Raw genomic sequence first — 21,473 nt, forward strand, 5'->3', positions numbered from 1 at the left:
AATCTTGTCATAATTAAGGAACATCTGCATAGAAGGTTTTTTTACTTACAGTTTTATATTCTTTCATACTGAAAATATTGCATCCCAGTGTTTTCTAATCATTCAATGTGTAGTGTCATGTTGACCATATAGTGACTAAGACTGGAAGTGTTTTGAATTGTAGTGTGGCAGATAAATGTATTTCCCCCCTCTAGGAAAAGAATGTATTGCAGTTTGAAGATATTGCAGTTTCACACATTTAACAAGAATTTAAATGTTTTCAAAACTTTCATAGTTTATATAAGAATAGGACTTTTAGGACTTCCTCTATGCATATAAGGATTGAGAGGAAAAAACAAACCAAGCTGTAATATATTCAGTCTTCTAAACTTATGAAAATTACCAAGCTCAATTTTGAAATATTTTAGGTGAAATTATTTGTAACTTTAGCCATTAACATTGGAATTTGTTATGGCTATTTAAAATGAATTGTTCAGTAATAGATAACCACTTATAGCAAGTGCAACTTCTGTTTTTTAAATATTCTTTTAGATAATTGGAATATAATTATTGTTACAGTTCATTATTGATGCTGTACCTCCATCTTCTCAGAATCAAAATAACTGAACCAGTTCCCTCCCATTTATTTCCATCAGGCCATCCATCCATCCATCCATCCACCCACTCATTATTATTATATCACTATTAAATGTCATCTTTAGCTAGCATAAATAAAAGTATGTGAACTATATATAAAGTTTTCAATTTTTAGAATGGTGGAGTTTTTATGATCATGATCTTCACATTTTCCTTGAAATCTACTATTGAAGTAATCAAATGCACTTGATGTGCCAACCCTTAAAGAGAAAACAGGGATGAAGATTCTCTGCTCTGTATTCACTTTTTACTGATAGAGCCTTGAAGAGCAAGAGATCAGAGCAAGGATTTTGTTTCATTCTCTCAGAGTTGCCATGTGTTCTTATTCATTTAAAATAAATTTAGCCATCAGCTTTTTTATTTAAACATTTCGGCAGGGTTTTTTTTAAAAAAAAAACAAACAAACCTGAATATACTATGATTAATTATTCTAGTGAATATGAAGTGTAATCAATAATGCTGGTGTGTTGCCTTTTGAATAGTGTTTCATATTAGAGAGGTGGAGATAGAGATTGATTGCCTTCATAGCAATTTATTACTATAAAAATGACATGTAACCAGAAACATTTGATGACTTTTTAACCTTTTTGTTGTATTTCAGCAACTGAAACCATTTGCTTAATTTTAGAACCTAACACCACTACTGAGCAAGTTTTCATTCTTACCAATGAAATATATTTTGTCTTTTTAAATAACGATAGCCAATGAATAAAATGAATAAAAAGAATAATATTAAACAGTTTTCCTGTTACTGAATGTGAGTAAGGAAAGAAAATCAGAAAGCTGTATAGTCTTTATGAAATTATGTTCAAGCCTTTGATATAATTCTTTTTAGGCTCTATTAAGGCTACTACATTTGCCACGTAAGAGATTATAATAAGATTACAACAAGCCTTCAATTTCTTGTCGTGATGTAGATCCAGTTGAAGATTCTGTAGTACAATATGATTTTCTGCATTGAAGAACATGAACCATATTTATACAGTGATATCATGTGTGAATCTGGTCAGTTAAGAGTCACAGTGTTTTACAGAAAATTTAATTTTTTCTCACATTGATGTAAGCGAGAGGGAAGGAAGGAAGGAAGGGTGTTATGATAATGGTAAAATCTAGCCTCAGTATAATAAGTAAACATTTTAAAACGTTTTAAAACTATTGCACTCTCACTAAGCATCATTTTAAAATTAGAATAGCTAATATATTACAACTGTGGTAAAAAGCTTAGGAAAACCAGAATCTGAAATATTAAAATAAAAAAATTATAGCTAAACTTACAGATTAATGTTCCTGAACAAAACAGTCATGCTGTTTTATTCGAGGACAAAACAATTGTGCAACAGTATCAGCAGCTGGAAGGGAGGATTAGACAAAAGGCACATACGTATATATATCTACATACATATATAGATATACATATATGGATGCAGTATGTATGTGCATACATACATGCATGTACACTACATGTGCAGACATACTTTAAAATTGTAATAATAGCAGGCAGTTTATTAGCTAAAATCCCAAAGGTTGTTCCTTGGAGATAATTCATTCTTTCTAGCAGACAGCAGGGGGATATTTGCAATTTTTGCAAATCATATAATTCAGAGTTTAATGTTTGATTTTCAGAAAAACATTGTAAGCATTATGACAGACATAGTTGTGGCTCTGATTGAAGAAGGTGTTTTATCTGGGTTTTAATAGACAGGGCCTGTATAGAAAAAAATGAATTCTATGTGTAAAATAGGATTGCCTGTTCTATTGATTATCAAGTTATTTTTGCCTCTTAGCAACTACTACAACTACATATTGTATGCCCTACCCTTTTATATCTGGTAGATTTCTGTCCCTGATGTAGTCTATCATCATTGACCTTCTTTCAAATAATAATTTATCCTTTTGCAGAGTCTTTGGAACAAATTTTTTCAGGACAAAGAACTTCGAGGAATGATTGAACAAGATGTAAAACGAACGTAAGCATCATTATTAAATATTTTATAATTTACATTTACATTTCGTATCTTTGGAATACATATCCCAGTTTGGACCTATGTAGATGTGGATAGGTATCACTGCCAGTCAGCACTTACATGGGTTTGAAGAAAAGTTTGGCCTACTGGTCATATTGTAGCACTAAAACCTATATGCTTTTCCTTCTGTGCCTGAAAGAATAGCAACTACTTCCTCATAATTTAAATACGTGATTTCAGTGAAACAAAAAAGGGCAATTTCATACAATCTTTTTTGATTCGTGGAATAATTAGGGATTTTTAAACATGTATTTCTGAAAAACAGTAGATGTCATCAGCAGCCTGGCTTGTCCTAAAAGGACTTCCACGAAGAATGAGGGGTATAACCAGTTATAAAATGTCAATTTCCCACTATATAAACTAGTGATGTTTTGTCAAATCCTCTGCAGTCTTCTATTTTTTCTTTACTACCCTAGTTTACCATAGCTTTTTTCTGTCAGACATTTTTATTTTATATGAGTTTATTACAGTTTATTATAGAAGTTGACATTTTATGCAGCATAGCCACTAGCTGTCTTTTACAAACATAAAGAATATTAAAATCATATGAGGCAGGGATGCTGGGAGAGATCCACAGATGCATTGTTGCTCAGAGCACCAGATTGCCTATCCTGCATAGCCAAACATTTTTTATTTTCTAATTTGCCTTTTCATGTAATTGGATTTATTATAAATCAGTACTATATGTTACATTAAAATATAATTATATGTATTTTTAAAAGAGTTTCTGTGAGAAATAAAAAAAGAATGAGAGGAAGTCACAGATCTTGTGATTAAATTATGTTTATAATACAAGATTGAACAGATGATTTTCTGTAATTCCTAACACTTAATCAATAAAAAGTAATGTGTAATTAGTGAGAAATGTCATTCATCTAGAGGAATTTAGCATTGCTATTTTTGTGGATAACTTTCCTACTGTCAAAGATTCCTTCTTTAAGTATTCCTTATTATCATTGTGAATGTACTTTCATCTCCGTAGCCTGGGGTCATTCCTGTTAAGGAACTTATCAAAGCTAGAATTCAGATCCGGAAAATATTTTGTCAGAGAGAGAACTCTGATTGCATTAAGTAATTCCAATTAAGCTCAATTACTATTTGTCTAGTATCTTTCTGTTGTGATTATAGCATAGTTCTATACTAAAATTTGGGATAAGAAAATAGTTCCTATGGATTTTAAAATGCAGCTCAGCATGATACCTTTTTCTATTTATAGAATTAATAGGCATAAGAAACAAAACAATGCCCAGGAAATATTGACATTTCTTATTGCTTTATTGTGTGCCTATACTGAAGCTGATATATTTATGCTGTTAGATGTATAATTAAAATCCGAGTATGCTTTCATGTAAATATTCGCAGATGGTATTTTTTGTTTTTAAAGGGGAATAGTTCAGAATGTTTAAGATTATATAAATATCTAAGTTATAATTGGGGAATTAAAATCTGAATAAAGATAGTTTTGCTAGTTTTAGAGCCATTGTAAAAATATTGCACTATTACTTTGACAAAGTGCATGGTATGTTTAGGAAAAATGGGTTCTTTTTTTAAAAAAAAAAGTGCTGTTAGTAAATAAAAAAATCTTGTACATGTATCTTAGGTGGTTGCATATTGCCATCTGAATGAATTACCCTGTTCATTTCTAATTTTAGTATTATATTTTCTCACTAGACAGGATTAGAATGATTGAAACTTAAGAGAAAATGGGAGGATATACATGAATAATAATCTTCTCAGTATGTTTTCTGCTTTTTGATTTTTGTATTTCATGTTGTAGCACATTCTATTGATTTCTACTAAACCTGCTTCCATATTACTGTAAACAGTCTCCCATAATTCTGCATTGCAATCTCATAGAAATTTCTTCTTCACTGCTATTTTTTACCTTTAGCTTAGATAAATCACTTTCTGGAATCCATATGGAATGTAGTATTATATAAAATAAATAAATCACCAATAGGTGTAATTTCAATTCACAATCTATACCAGAAATGTTCTTCTGTATGATGGCAGACCACTCTGAATGAGTAGTTCATTGGAGTTTCATTGAGTAAAAAAGGAAGAAATGTAATAATTGAAACCTATTGTAATCCTAAATCATTTTGAGCTCTGTCATTTATATTAGGGTTTTGTTGTTGTTTTTGTTAATCAGCTTTCCTGAAATGCAGTATTTCCAGGAAGAAAATGTAAGGAAAATTCTTACGGACATTCTCTTCTGCTACGCTCGGGAAAATGAGCAGTTACTTTATAAACAGGTAATGAAACATATACAAGTGGCAATCCTTACTCAACTCAACAATTTTCCTTCATACAATTGATTATTATTCTAAAACTGGTATAAAGATTGAAACAGTGAAAAATAAACATTTTTTAGCTGTGAAGAAAACAAGCCATTGATGCACATATTCTCCCCATTCATAGTAAGGCACTCCTCCACATTGCTTTCAGTACTACTAAAACTTATTTTCCATTTTTTAAAAAAGTCACAAACTCTTGTTAACTTGATTGCACTTTTTGCTAAAACTTATTGAAATAAATAAAAGGAAAACTTTGATCTCCAATGTCTTTCTAATAGAAATTAAAGCACATGTGAGTTGGGTTTTCCTGCAAATAACATGAGGTCTAATCTGAAAGCAACCTGATAATTTAGACTAGGCCTATAGACCAGAATATTCCCAGGATTCTTTCATAGGGAGTTCAGCTCTATGCAGAATTTGTATTGTGATGCTTTTACCTTACTCCATGCTTTCTTGAATTTTTAAAGAATAAAGATTGATTGATTGATTGATACCAACAATTTTAAATGCATTACATCATAAAACAGGCTTGAAATAGTTTAAGGTCCCTATATCAACTGGGGGAAAATATAAAACAGAAAATTCATCCTTGTCTACTTTAAGAATCATCTCCCCCTCCAATTGAGGATGAGCTGAAGCTACCAAACAATTATTTCTCCCTTAAATAATAAAAATGATTGAAATATGGTATTTAAATAAAATGACTGAACTATAATTCTCAGGCAAAGGAACAATCCAAAAAATTTGGTCAATGATATCACAAGTACAGAATAATTAGTAGATAACATTTTCATCTGTCTGCGTTTTGAGATTCTGCAATCCCCTATTCTTCACATCTTTGTGGAAGTGCATATTTAGCCAAATAGAGCAGGGCTTTTCAACCTTTTCACCCATTGTACCACTTTTAGGATATGGCAACATCCAAGTACCACCAGTCGCCTAGCAAGGTGTCAAAAACTTGATGACCAAAAAAAAAGTGATGAAGTACAGGTATTCCTCGACTTACAACAGTTCACTTAGTGACTGTTCAAAGTTACAGTGGCACTGAAAAAAGTGCCCCCCAAGCCACAGCCAAGCAAGACACCTGCCTGCCTGCCTGGCGATGCTCTTCCTCCTGTCTGGGGTTTTCATTGTTGTGAGCATTTCTGTTGAGGATTGGCATAATAGAGTTGGAAGGGACCTTTGAAGTCTTCTAGACCAACCCTCTGCTGAGGCTTGTGCGGTGCTACCACCGGTTCAGCTTGTTCCCCTCCTCCACTACTTTTCTAGGATGGTTGCGTACCACCTGCCAGGTACCAATGTATCACAGGTGGTACCCGTACCACTAGTTGAAAAGCCCTGAAATAGAGTATTAGCATCACACTTCCTTATCAAATAGGACAAATTTCCATACAACAAATAAGAGAGGAACATTTGCTAAAATGAACAGCTCGTCTTAGTTGAATATACTTTATTACATGAAAACTGCATGTGTAGTCAGACCAATTTTTTAAAAAAAAACTTTTCCATGTCCTCACAGCTATTAAGTTGTACTGGGTCAGGGCTTTTCAACCAGTGGTATGGGTACCACCTGTGGTACATTGGCACATGACAGGTGATACGTGACCATCCTAAAAAGTGGTAGCGGGGGAGGGAAATGAGCTGAACCAGTGGCAGCACCGCACAAGCCTGAGCGAGAAATGGCTGGAGCTGCAGGGCTCAGCGAAAGTGCCAGGATCAGCGCTTCTTCGGGGCTGTCAGGGCTCAGCGGAAGTGCCAGGCTCAGCACCAGGCTCCAGCTGGAGCTCGGCGCTGATCCTGGCACTTCTTCTGAGCCCAGAAGAAGCGCTGATCAGCTGGAATGTTGCAGCATCCCCAGGGTCTTATGATTTACATTCAGATGCTTGGCAACTGATTCATATTTATGACAGTCGCAATGTCCCAGGGTCATGTGAAGTGATCAAAACCTGCTGCAACCACCCAGCAAACCAAACACCCCACCACCACCCACGCTGCCAATCCTCAACAGAAATGCTCAAAACGATGAAAACCTCAGGAGAAAGAGCGCGGGGAGATGTTTTGCTCAGCTGTGGTTTGGGGGGCACTTTTTTAGTGCCATTGTGACTCCAAACAGTCACTAAGTGAACTGTTGTAAGTCGAGGACTACCTGTACTTTTTTCCTTTTTGTTTTTTGTCATCAAGTTTTTGACACCTTGCTAGGCAACTGGTGGTACTCGGATGTTGCCATATCCTAAAAGTGGTACAATGGGTGAAAAGGTTGAAAAGCCCTGTACTAGGTGACCTGCTAAAAATAGACCGTATTGTTAATAATTATGAGATTTTATTCAATTTATGAGAATCATTTTGTGAAATACCTTGCTGAGTTAACTGAAGCTAGAAAGATTATATAAATGGTATTAATGAACTTTGACTGCCTGGGCAAATTAACTTGTTCTTTTGTCTGCTTGTGTTTGTTTAATCCACTAAGCAGTTTTGATTACAGAACAGGTTCAGTTTTGTGATCCTACTTGCTGTCAAGGAAGGAAATATTTGTGCTTCTGTTTTTGAGCTATGTCATTCCCATGACTCACCTAGAGGTACAAGTACTGTGGGAAGCAGTGGACATTTCAGTTGCTTAGCATATGTGCACATTAAGACATTAATATTAATTACAATAATAAGGATTTATCTCTATGTTATTAAAACTTTCATATCTATAACCTTAATGAAATAGTACATCATAGAGCAAAATGTTTTCAACCAGGATACCTCAGATAGGCTAACTTATACAGGATCTGTTATTCTCACGGAATTGAAATTTGGCAAATTTTAGAAAATATTTTATGGCAAAATTATTGCAAGGTGGTTTATGACAATACAAAATTTCATTACATATTTCAACAAGGGCTAATTTCAAGGAGATATAGCTCTGAATGTCTTTCCAAACTTGTTCAATACGTTCCAGTATATCTCTTGCCATTGTTGAAGGCATGAGATGCCTGGTAAGGAAATATCTCTGAAATAATGACCTAACAGGTCACGAATTGTCTAGTATCATATAATATTTCATGGACAATCATGTATTTCTATACATTCTATATAATGTATTGATATTATCCAAACGATTGCAATGATATCATCTAATAATTTATCAAGATATTAAATTTCAAATACATTCCATAAGTTGTAAAGTTTTTTTTAATAATTCTATTGTTGCTTGAATTCTTTTTTAATACAATTATTTGGGAAAAGTTTAGGCACCCTCCCTTGTCAAAGTGTTTCTCATAGTTGAAATTGCTAGCCAGAAACCTTCAGCTATTTTATTTTATAAATCTTTTCTTTGTAAGTATGAATTATTGTAACTTGTTACATACTTAGAGAGATGCTTTGAGGCCTCGTGGTTGTTAAAAATAAACAAAACTACAGTTACAATCTGAATGGAACAAGAGATCAGAATATTTGTTATCTGTGGAATTGTCCTTCCCTGACTAAATTTAATCATACTAAAAGATGATTAAGCCTAATTTAGCTATATTATTAGCATTATTAGCACCCTTATAGTAAACAAAAAAGACCAACTCAGCTGGAAGGGTATCCAAACTTTTGTACCTGCTTTATTTGCTGTTTTTTTATTTTGAATCTGTAAACAACCTCACATAAACAGCAAATTTGTATTCAAATTTGCAGGAAAATGACTTGCTAATTAGTTTTGACATGCTGTTATGTTTTCATTTTGTTGGAAAAGTACAATGAGTTTAGATTTATTTTCTTAATTGTATCTGAAGGATACTTCTAGGTGTTAACATTAAGTAGAATCAGTAGCTAATTTCTTGTATCAAATCTACAAGTAAAGGATCTCTCTGCCAAATTCTTTTGAGATATAACTCCCACATAGACACCCTTATTATAATTATACAGGCAGTTGTTTAACCTTAAAATATGCTTGTCTATAAAGATGATTTAAGTTAACTAAATGAATCGAGTAAAATTACAGTTCTAAATCTGATGAATTACCCATATATATATTGAGAATATAGTTGATAATTTTTTATATCCTCTTGCCTATATCAGTTAGAACAGTTAGATTATTGAACCATTTGAAGTTATCACTTGGTCATTCAAAGCAGGGTATTTCATTTCCAGCAAGTCTTTCTTCCCTAAATATCCTAAACTATTTGAAAGGATTCTAAAATTAAGAAAGAAAGAATAGTACAATGATGTCATTTTATTCCAATACACACTGAATTGTAAGTAAGAAGCCCAACTGAACCATCATTGAAACTTTAAATTTACAACATCTTTTTAAAAAGTCTAACATTGCATGCTGGTTATTATACCTAGAATTTTAAATGGAAGAAACTAAAACTCTAATTTCATTTCCATATTTCCTTTTTCCAATTTACATAGCTGTTTTAATTCATTAATCAAAAGTACTACTAAAATAACCCTCACTCCATTCTGATATCCTCTTTACATTGTCCCAGAAGTAAATATAATATGTCAAAATTAGTAAAGAACTCGTGCCAAAGCATTTGTGAAAGATTTTAAGCAAGTAGAAATGATAACAGAAAAGTTTCTAATGTACTTTATTGTTGTTTGAACTAATTAGTAATGAATAGTGCTCCTTAGTTTCTGCAGAGTCAAGCGTTGTTTTTTAACAATGCTTTGATTCTCAAAGGAATTGTAGGATATAGATACCCATTAGTTACTGATTTTTGCTTTGGAAGATTTATCCTGTATAATAGTTTATCAGCTTGTAAGCAGTTTTTTTTCTAAAGTGACCTCAAGGCATTGTTTTATGATTGACCATGTAAGTTATTGGTAAAAGCAAAATTTAAATAAAGACTCTTCTCTTTTATATTCAAAGGAAGTGTTTAGCATTGCAGGCTAATAATAAGGTATACTTTAAAGTTAAGTATTTTATAAAGAAATATTAATAATAATAATATAAATAAATATAAATATAAAATAAAATGAACTATTAGCAATAAAAGCAGTATATAGCAGATAATAAAAGCAAAGGAAAAATAACAGAAATAAAACAGAACAAATGTATACAGTATATGCATTAACATAGTTCTTGAAATGTGAATATGATAAAATGTTCTTCAACTCATACCAACAATGCAATATTATAGTTTCGTAGTAACCTTTTAAAATATTTTCTACAGATGGGTACTACCAGTACTGAAAAAAGTTCTCTCTTCTGAGTTGGTACACTGTTTTGAAAGGAACTTGGGTGAATATAGGGAGGGTGAATATAGAGAGAGATATTTCTTCCATTTAAACAACCTACTATATAGTAGACTATGGGTTCCAGACTGTTTTTAGTGGCAGTGCTGTGCATTGCAGATAAAGTCATGTTTGGAACACAAGGTCATCCTCAAACTACAAACCTTATCCATCATCTTCAGCCCTTACCTCCACACAACATTTCCCAGTACATTCACATCAATACTAAAAATCATGAGAACATAAATCATGGCCTACAGTATCAGGTAAAATACTTATATAGGCCATCAGTCTGTGTCATATAATGGTTAACTAGGTGGATTCAGTAAGCTCACAGCATGGGTGTTGATATTCTTCCATTATTGTTCCCTACCGTTTTTATAAATTGTATATTGCCTGTCCTTGAGGAGACTCTGTACTAGTAGTCATTGATTAGGTACTAGTCTTGATCCTCCATGAAAACCCCAGTGGCTCTGGTTTTTCTTCATAGTAGAGTTGTTGTTATTCACAATAGTATTTTTTAAACCAAAAGAGAGAGTTCTAAATAGAGCTAAATGTAAGTGCTCAGTGATGAACTCATTCATACTGTGCTATTTTAAAATGCAGTGATTTTCCATTTATTTGAGAATACTGTAAATACTAATTAAAATATAATCCATATTAAAAGCACTCAGTAATACAGAGTTGCTAAATTCTAATATATTAGATAAAATGTAGTTTTCTTTTTGATTGTAGGGTATGCATGAACTTTTAGCACCTATTGTCTTTATTCTGCATTGTGACCACCAAGCTTTTCTACATGCAAGTGAAGCAGCACAACCAAGGTAGGTACCCTGGATTTTTTCATACAAAATAAATTGCTACTAAAATAGAATATGCATTAGGAACTCCAGAGGTAGTATCTGTTTGCACTTGCCAATTGCCAAAACTTACTATATTTGAAGAATGATACAATCACAGAGGAACATATTTTAACATGGTTGGATCTGTCTAAAATCTAAAACTATATAATTGCTGTGTTGGTTACTTCTACTGTCATAGTTAGATATGATAGTTAATAAATACTAATGTAAAAATTTTATTGATGCATGTCATTTTTTATTTTAAATCTTAAATATAACTGTATAGCACATATCAAAAAATGTATTGCTGTTTGGATTTCATGTTAAATGTAAGCATATGAATGTAAACATTTTAAAATATATCACTTAATATTAAAAACTGGTATATATAAGAAAATATATAAATTTATGAATTACTTCATGTGCTTTCATTCTCAGTCCTCAGAGAGATTTTAGACATCTTCAAAGAGTTACCTTTTGGAACTATTTAATATTGCTCATACTTTGATTTAAGTCATTTTCTATTATATTTAGCATCTAGGAGTGTTAAAATTCCAATAAATTGATTTATTGTACTTATTTTTGGTAAGAATATTTTATACAATATATCAAGAGAACTATTACTTAGTAATATCATTTGGGTTTGCTTTCTATGCAGGTTCTGTATATTTAGTTAATTCTTTATAATTAGATTACTCCTTTTAGATAGAAAATAGCTAATATAAGCAGTGGAAACAATTTAAATGTGAGAGTTCTTTCTTGATAAATTAATGTTTAACCTTAGATCTTTCATGAGGTCACTATTTGGAAATACAAAGACTGAAGTGACACTTTTAGGCTATTGACACCATTGCATTAACTCATGCAATGTTGCAGGGATCCCTAAATATTTTCCATTTTGCAAGATTGCTAAATTCTATGACATTTCAGGGAATGTTACTCTTTTGAACTCCAAGCTCTTACATTAGGTGCCACACATTTCTATAATGGTTCAAACAACATGATCATTTTAATCATGCAATGTTGTTAAGGTTTGGGATTATTTGACACATGTTCTCTGATTCTCAACCAATTAATTGAAACAGAAGAAGTGTATTACAGTGCTTTTTTCTGTAATGTCTGTGTAGATTATTGTAAGGCTCAATATAGAGAACAAAAGTCTTGCTAAATGAAATCTTACCTATATTGGACCAGGTAATCATTAAATAATTAGGAAATAGTTGGGATCTTAACACTCAAAATCTATATACGTATGAGCTGATGGTTTCACAATTTACTTGCTATGTTGGGCTATATACTTTTCTCAAGAACCAATTAACCTATAAGAGCTCTTTTCCTGAAGCAAAAGAAGGGAGAATCTCCAAGATGCAAATTACTTTCTATGCATATGTATGAAAATTGGTTAATAGGTGCAGGATCTAATGAGGAAAAAAGTATCAAATTTCTCAGTGGTGCATTCACTGGGTATATTATCCTTCTCCTTTCATATTAGAGTTCTAACCACAAAAATGAATAAGAATCATTGACACTGATAATTGTTGGTAAATTAAAAATTAAAAATAGTTTTTATTAAAATAAAGTGCTGTTTTAATACCGTATTTGACTGATCAGCTTTTTGTTTATTTGTTTCCAATGGTCAGTGATCAATTATTTTAGATCAAATGTATTGAAATATATTGTGGCATTCAGTAATTTGTTATTTCAAATAATTAGATAGTTCTTTCATTGTTTTGCAGACAAGGTAACTAGTTTATTTCTGAACTATAGAAAGACTGATCTATAGAGAGAGTAAAGACTCCATTTCTCTAAACTGGAATTATAATTTTAAAGATAAAGGCTAGTTTTACTTAGCTTGCATTTCTGTTATAAGTTATTTAAGGAAACTTCCAGAAATAAATATTTAAATATGTATGTATTTTTTCCAGTGAAGAAATGAACGTTCTTTTGAATCCTGACTACCTGGAGCATGATGCCTAGTATGTTCAGTAATCTTCATTTGTTCTTAAAATTATGATTCTGATTTTTATAGTTATCATTCTTAGGTAATGATATAATCTCTTTCAGTGCAATGTTCACTCATCTAATGAAAACAGCGGAACATTGGTTTTCAACTTATGAGCATGACAGTCAAAAGGTACCTCTTGATAAAAATTCATACGTAAAACTATTTGTTAAATTAATTATGTGTAATTATTGAATGAGAATAAATATGCCATTTAAAATATGTTATAATAATATCTTTGAAGATTTTAGTCTTGGACAACTTAAAATGTTTATGTTAAATAAATTTTATAGTTCCCTATTCACATGTATTGTACCACATTATAAAACAGACAGACAGGGAAATTAAGCTTAAATAAGAACTTTGAAAATAGGATACATAGTGATTTAACAAATAAACTTTTACAAATATAAGTGAAATATAAACTGATCAGAAAAGATGTTATAGATGTCATAAAATAGATACGCAGTATAGTATTTTTGTAATGCATGAAACATGAAAACATTGAGATATCTAAATGGAAAATCTGGATATTTAGATGATTAATATTGAGAAAATTATGACTGATAAGAATTGTTTGAATATTAAGGGAAAATTAACCTTAAATAAGAATTATGAAAATAAGATATATTGTGAACTAATAAGATGATTTTTATAAAAACAACACAAGTCGATAAGAAAAAATGTCAGAATGGACGTTACCATTATTTGTACAATATTTAACCATTTATGCATTGAAAACATTAAGAATTAGATTAAGGTTGAAGAGGGAGAATGGAAGATCAAAGAAATATATTATTAATTAATATACTAATTATGGAATTACAAAAAATATTATTCTGTTAATTAATTGATTGTTTTTTTCACAATATATGAACCAAGACAATATGCTGTTCACTAGGTACTAAGGATTGTTATTATAAAAAATCAATAAAACATTTCTAAAAAAATAAAACAGATCAGTAATCTCTTTGTTTTTTATTTCTTTGTGCAATTTTCAACATAAAAATGCTATTTCTAAATTTATAAAATAAATTTATTTATTTCAGCAACTCTGTGTAGCTTACAATTAATTAAAAATGCAAAAAAAGAAATATAACCAAAAAGAAACCATCCAAAGATGTCACTTTTCATTCCGCCCCAAAGGTTGGGAAAATAACCAGGTTTTTAAACAGCTTTCTGAATGTCATCAGATTATAGACATATATATCTCTGTGGTATAATTCTGAAAGCAAGTTCTGTAACAAAGAAGGCACTTTTTTGGATCCCAAAAGACAATATTGTTTAATTAATGGGAACTGGAGTGCATCCATTCTGCCTAATTGGATCAAATGGTCAGAAACAACTGGAAAAGATGATCTCTCATATCTTTACTAAACAAATTTATGTAACTGTCCTTTCAGCTGTCCCTTAATAGATGGGACTAACAACATGCCCTGCCTTCCCACTCTGGTGCATTGGGTAGATGTAACAAGGGAGTGGTGGTCCTTAAAAGGTCCCAAGCCATATAGGATTTTAAAGTTGTTGACTAACACCTGAGTTGCATCTGAAAACAAATCAGCATCTAGCAGATGGTCACACTACAGTTTGAATCAGCTGAAACTTTTGAATATCTTCAAGGGCAGTCCCATATAAATTACATTAAGTAGTCCAAATGGGAGTTGACCAGATTGCGGGTAATGTGAGAAAGGCTTTTTGGTCCAGGAATGGGCATAATCAGGCCCTGTGCTATGAAGGGCTTTGAAGGTGATAAATTACACTTTCAATTATATAATTGAATTGCATAACACCCAAGAGGTTCTTGTGACTTATCCTTCACCAGCATGAACTGAGTTATTTTAAACATGCATGATTATCATTAGGAATAATTAGGATAGAAAAATAACTATTTTCTGCCCTTATTGCTACTGTCATGTTTCCAATAGATAAGACCAGTAAAAACAGAACTCCAAGGAAAGCAGTTTCCTTAAAGAACATATTTATTTGGCTACAAAGTATCAGCACACTCAAAAGTGAAATCAAGACTGGAGTTCCCTCCCAAAGGCTACAATGTTATAAAGTTGAACTTCCCACCCAGCACTATGTTATTAATCACATTCCCTAATAAACTACTTTGGCAGGCTTTCTAATGGAAGGCTCAGCCCGCCAAAACAAGGCAGCAATGACCTTGGTTCCCGTGGGACAATGTATTGTTTAGTCTAACCTTAAAATCACTCATCCCCCCCTCCCATTATTGTGGCAACTGAAAACAAAGCAAAAATGGCTTCAGCCAAGATAGTTTATTAATTTATTTATTTATTTATTCGGTTTATATACCGCCCTACTCCCAAAGGACTCAGGGCGGTTTACAAGGCAAAATTTAAAAACAATACAATATAAAATTAAAATTAAATTAAATTAAGTCTAGCCGCAAAAAATTAAAATCACAATTTAAAAACAAACCCCTCAGTCCAGACCAGATAGCTCAAAGAGCCAGGTTTTTAGGTTCCGGCGAAATGAACGAAGGTCGGGGGCAGTCCAGAGTTCCATTGGCAGTTGATTCCATAGGGCAGGCGCGCCCACAGAGAACGCCCTCCCCCTGGGGATCGCCCGTCAGCAATCCTTGACCGGCGGTACCCTCAGGAGGCCCTCCCTGTGGGAGCGCACAGGACGATGGGAAATTGACGCTGGCAGCAGGTGCTCCCTCAGATAATCCAGGCCCATGCCATTTAGGGCTTTATAGGTCATCACCAGCACCTTGAATCTCACCCAGAGGGCAACTGGAAGCCAATGCAGCTCGCGGAGAAGAGGTGTTAGATGGGAGTATCGGGAGACTCCCATCACAACTCGCGCGGCTGCATTCTGCACCAGCTGAAGCCTCTGAGTGATCCTCAGGGGCAGCCCCATGTAGAGAGCATTGCAGTTGTCTAGCCAGGAGGTCATGAGCGCATGGGTGACTGTGCGTAGGGCATCTCGGTCCAGATAGGGCCGTAACTGGTGCACCAAGCGAACCTGGGCAAAAGCCCCCATGGCCACGGCTCCTATATGATCTTCCAAACTGAGCCGTGAATCCAGGAGGACGCCCAAGTTACAGGCCCTATCAACGGGGGGGTAACACCTCACCCCCCATAGTTAACGATGGAAAAGATTGGTTAGTCTGAGATGCCGGTATGCACAGCCACTCAGTCTTGGCAGGATTGAGACAAAGCCTGTTTCTCCCCATCCAAACTCGGACCGCCTCCAGGCAACGGGACATCACGTCGAGGGCATCACTGGGTTGGTTCGGGGTGGAAAGAAAAAGCTGGGTATCATCACAAATGAGCTCACCCAGCGGCTTCATATAGATGTTGAACAAGAGGGGAGAGAGGACCGACCCCTGAGGAACTCCACAAACGAGAGGCCTCGGGGCAGACCTCTAAAGGAGAAATCCTGTAGATGAAGAAGAGTTACAGTTAGTAACCTCCCCGAGGTTTATGAGGATGCTTAGCAAAAACTCTACTTATTAATCTATCTTCCTTAACATCAGCACTCTTTACCCAAGAGTGGCTTCTGATAGTGGGTCTCCTTTCCACTGTACTAAATACTGTAATTTTCCTTTGTAAAACCTAGAATCAAGAATTCATTTTATTTCATAATGGGTCTCTCCCTCTACCACAAGGGGACCAAGTGACTTTTTTGGAGCAGGTCTTAAGGAGGACTCCCTGAAAGATTTTAATAGACTGCAGTGAAAAACAGGGTGGACTTTCCCGAAAGTCGAGGGAGTTTTAATTCCAGTGTAACAGGGTTTGTAATTTGAACTATGGGGAAAGGCTCAAGGAATTTTGGTCCTAACTTTTTACTAGGCAATCTGAGTCTCAAATATTTCATAGAGAGATAGACTTTCTCCCTCACATGAAACAGCTTCTGAGGAGCCCATCTTTGTAAATTTTTGAAACTTTCGCTAAAGCTTTTTTTTTTTTTTTTGCATTGTCCCAAACATTTTTCCAAGAGGTCACTTGCTGGGGAATCTGTAATCTTTTCTGGAAATCCTCAAAGACCATCATTTACCTGGGACAGGCTGATCACAGAGTGGGAGTCTAGGCCATTTCTTCATTTGAATATTAATTTAGATATTATGGAATCTGCGATTGCATTTCTGTGATTCAATGGGGAGAATCTCCTCTGATGTTGATTTATTATATTTGGATTGTAGTCTTTGTAGATCAATAAATTTAATAATAATGCCTACAACTTTTATATTTAGAATCCTAAATGGAAAGTTTTCTTTCCCTTTAGTAGAAGTTCAGCTGCAAGAGATATATATTTATGCTTCCATGGTCATGATTATCTTTTGATAAATTTATATGGGCAACTCAATTAATAATTGATTTAAATTTATCTTTCTTGTTATTATCAATTTTAATAGGAAAAAGATGCTGTGATGACCCCTATTCCGTTTGCAAGACCACAAGATTTAGGTCCATCAATAGCCATTGTTGCAAAAGTTAATCATATCCAAGATCATTTGCTAAAGAAACATGACATTGAGCTCTACATGCATCTGAATAGGCTTGAGATTGCACCACAGATTTATGGACTGTAAGTATTTGGCTTGATTAATTTTTAAATACAGAAAATGTTAAAATGTTAAATTTAAAACACACCAACAAGCAACTTTCAGTGATTTCCATCCATCATATGTTGTTCCCTCTACTGTCATATTTCTAGATAAATTCCATAGTTTAGAGCTGCAAAGTTTGCAAATATAATTTGTGTTGGTATGATAAAACCCTAGAAAATAGAACCAGAGATGTTTGCTCTTTTATACTTTGGAGGGAGGGGAAAATATGTTTTAACAATTGTCACTTCCAAATTTAGGCAGACACTAGATTATCAATGTAATAATGTTATAGGTATTTAAGTGATTATGCTTGCAACAAATCTGACAGCAAGAGTTACATTTTTTCAGGATAGCCTGTTGGAGCAACGTGCTTGGGATTTGCAGTTTCTGTTCCATAAGTAACTGGAGCTGTCTCTTTTCTTTTCCTTGTTATTTTTTATTTTTTCTTTCTCATATATCCTTAACTTTTCAGCTTTTCTTCTTATTTTTATTCCCATCTCAATTTCCAGTCCTCCATTTAGACCCCCCCTTACCTATATGAAATTAAGCACTAGGGGTTTAAGGTCACTCACACTACCTTTTATTTAACAAGTTGTTAAAATATAGTTTGAAGGGGAAAGGATGTATGATTGAGAGCAGGAATTGATTTATTATTCTTATGTCCAGGAAACAATTTGGAATGTCCTCCTTCTGTTGTTATTTTTTAGCAAGCAAGTAAGCAAGTAAGAAGCCGAGCATATAAGTTAGAAATTCTAGCATTAGCCAGCTGTGTTCTGTTGAAGCATACAGATTCACCTTGCTCATTCTGTGTCCCCCCGGCAAATCAGTGCAGATGGCTTCCTTAACTATTAGTGTTCATAGCAAAAATTTTGCAAATAAAACACCATAAGAATGATAAATGAATACAGATTGCGTCCTGTATATATGGTAAATGGCTACTAATGTTTTTCTTGCTTAGTATAAAATAATGTCATGTTTCACAGATATCAGCATTTTATAACATTAATTAAAAGTAAGATATTGTGTTAAAGATACTATAAATATTGTGTCTAATTTCTCTATATAGAGATCATTTTAATAGGAATAAAATTCAGAGCAGAGTTAAAGCAAAATAATAGTTCTTAGCAAACATACCCATATCAAGGTTGAGTAAAATGTTTAATACCTAGAGGGTTAGTCCCTTTATTATTTCATTTTTTTCAGAAATTATGTAAAATGAACACAATAGAATATGTTTATGCTTGCCAGCAGCCTATATAAATTAATGTTTGCAAGGTTGGACTCAGACCAAAGAAACACCTGGTTCAAAACTATATTCAGTTACGTAATTAATTAATTGATTGTTGTTAGGCAGTTACAGTTTATCAACTTAATCTATTTCAAATAGTTATTTTTGTAATGATTAAATTAGAGGAAAGAGCATTATGCATACCATCTTGACTGCTTAAAAGGGAAATGGCACATTAGTAAATAAATGATAAAATAGATTTTTTTAAAATGTAGTTGAAATGCTACTGCTAAGAAATTAGAGAATAATAAATTGAGTCTACATTGTTCGGACCTGATTTAAATATAATGGTTAGCTGCCATGATTTTGCATTATGGAAATGAATCTTGAACAAGAGTTGGATATTCTTTTCTTCTAAATTTTCAACAAAATAAATTTCTTCTAAGCCAGAGGTAGCCAGAATTTATTTTGCATAATAATACTGCAGATAATTCATTTAAATGCATAGTTTGAAATGGCCAAAATCTTGGAAGGTGCCATGTTGCTAGCTTCTTATTTATGTATTTTATCTATTTATCTGCTTATCAGATTGTAAAAGCTGTATAATGGAATTCTTCAACCTTTCCAGCTTTGCGGACTGGCGGGGAGGAGATGGGATGGTTCTGCTTGAGTGGAAGGCAAGCAATGTGGACATGCACCCACTGCTCACACAAATGGAGTGCTCTTGCCCACTTGCGCAAATGGGTGAGTTGTGTGCATGCATCCCCTCTCCTTGCGCAAGTGGGTGAGTAAGTGCATGAATCCCTGCGTCTTGCGCAATTGGGATGTGCACACACACTCGCCCACCACCTCCGCAGCCCGGCTTTCAACCACTCAAGGCCCAGTAGTGGGCCACAGCCCAGTGGTTGGAGACTTCTGCTGTATAAGACATGTAACAACTTCGGGTGGCATACTACATTCAGAAGCTTTCTGTGATACAGAAGTAGTCTGCAAAGAGAAGGACAGCATTTTTCTCAATGGATGTGCTTTTTCCTTTGGAACTAGTTATTGAAAATTGACATTTAATGGGAACTTAAAACTGATCTTGATAACCTCATCACATTTTTATTACTCACTATTAACCAGAAAACATATACAAATGCTCACTTCTCTCCAGAATAAACTGGCAGGTGAGTTAGGTGGGAAGAAACTAGTAGTTATGCAGGCATTCAAGTAAGTAGAGGAAGGTGACATAAGGCAATGAGATGAGTGATGACCATCTGTTGCGTAGGATAATTAATTTTACAATTGGATCTTTATTTACAGATAAGTGGCTAGTGATTTGTAATCTGTCATTAAACATACCATTGCAACAGAATTTCACTTGAAACTTCAAGTGTAATTATGTATTAGACCTTTTTATTTCTAATAATATGTTAACATATAGTAATTTTTATGTGTAATGTTGGGTGTTATATAATTTTTTTCCTGTAATGAATGCTTGAATTATTTTCTAAATGTTACTGGAGAAGGATGCTATTCCTGATTCAGAGTAAAGGAAGTGTTTTTGCTAACAGTTGTTTTAAAGACAAAGATACTCAAAAAAATTTCATATTTCTATATTCATTATGTTCAATTACAGGTCAGAACTTAGAAGAAGTTTATTAAAATGATCTTATTTAATCCAGTCTAAAAGACAGTATGCCAGCTAAACCATTTATATTTAATAGCTATCCAGTTCAAGATACTTCTAATACTTTCATGTAAAGTCAGTGTTTCTTGAACATCAGAAAAAGGAAACAGATAATTTATACAACATCTTTCAACAAATTGGATGTCCATATAACTTTATAAAAAAGTACTTGACCATTCAAACGAATGGCCCAACCAAAATTAGCTGTGAAAAGGATAACACTGCCATACATTAAAAATATCCCCGAAACAAACAACAGACTATTAAACCACATGGTATCACCATAGCACACAAACCATATAAAGCCCTCCAAAACATCCTAAGTAAACCAAAAGAGCCAGCAGCTCAGAAAAAAACAGGAGTCATCTATAACATACAATGTAAGGACTGCAACAGTCACTATGTAAGGTAAATAAGGCAGAGCACTAGGAGAACACTTCCATGAATACCAACTAGCAGTCAGAAGATTCCTTAGTTTCACAATATGGGCAAACCTAACCATAATTTCAACTAGGAAACTGAGCATCCTAGACCAAGCAAAGTCCAAAAATGCTAAAGAAGTATGGCCATCAACACTCACACAGAAACAACATGTATATATTATTCAAAAGAGATAGTCAAAACCCTAAAAGGAAACAAAGATGAAAACACTTCCTCACCAGCAAACAAACCCAGACGAGCAGAGATTAACACCAAGATTAACATTAGACCAACAATCAAAAGCAAACATTACCCCAATCAAGGAACTATCAAACAGCCCAATCAATGCAGTTTGAGAACCCTTAGTTCAATATGTCTGTCAGCCTCTTTTACTTTAGTATATCTGATGAAAAGTATAATGCAATTAATATTCATTTACTTTTAACTAAGTATGGGTTTAAACCTTGCTTGGTAATTTATTCTTGAATAAATTGAAAGTTGAAAGTAAATGGTATATAAGTTGGTTGAAAATGAGAAGTATGGTGAGATTTCTTTACTCATG

The 21,473-nt window shown here is 33.5% G+C and overlaps 1 protein-coding gene across 9 annotated transcripts in view; it reads left to right on the forward strand.

The window, feature by feature from the left end:
- The window catches only part of TBC1D5 (TBC1 domain family member 5), a 336,845-nt gene that overhangs the window by 202,683 nt on the left and 112,689 nt on the right, over positions 1-21,473 (forward strand). For all 9 annotated transcript variants that reach the window (XM_081343522.1, XM_081343519.1, XM_081343516.1 and 6 more), the window contains 6 exons: positions 2,536-2,603; positions 4,813-4,915; positions 10,904-10,992; positions 12,936-12,986; positions 13,075-13,144; positions 17,397-17,569. In XM_081343522.1, coding sequence (XP_081199648.1) covers positions 2,536-2,603; positions 4,813-4,915; positions 10,904-10,992; positions 12,936-12,986; positions 13,075-13,144; positions 17,397-17,569 — 554 coding nt within the window. The remainder of the gene's footprint in view (positions 1-2,535; positions 2,604-4,812; positions 4,916-10,903; positions 10,993-12,935; positions 12,987-13,074; positions 13,145-17,396; positions 17,570-21,473) is intronic.

This window comes from Vipera berus, assembly GCF_964194415.1.
Source record: "Vipera berus genome assembly, chromosome: Z".
NCBI lineage: Eukaryota > Metazoa > Chordata > Lepidosauria > Squamata > Viperidae > Vipera > Vipera berus.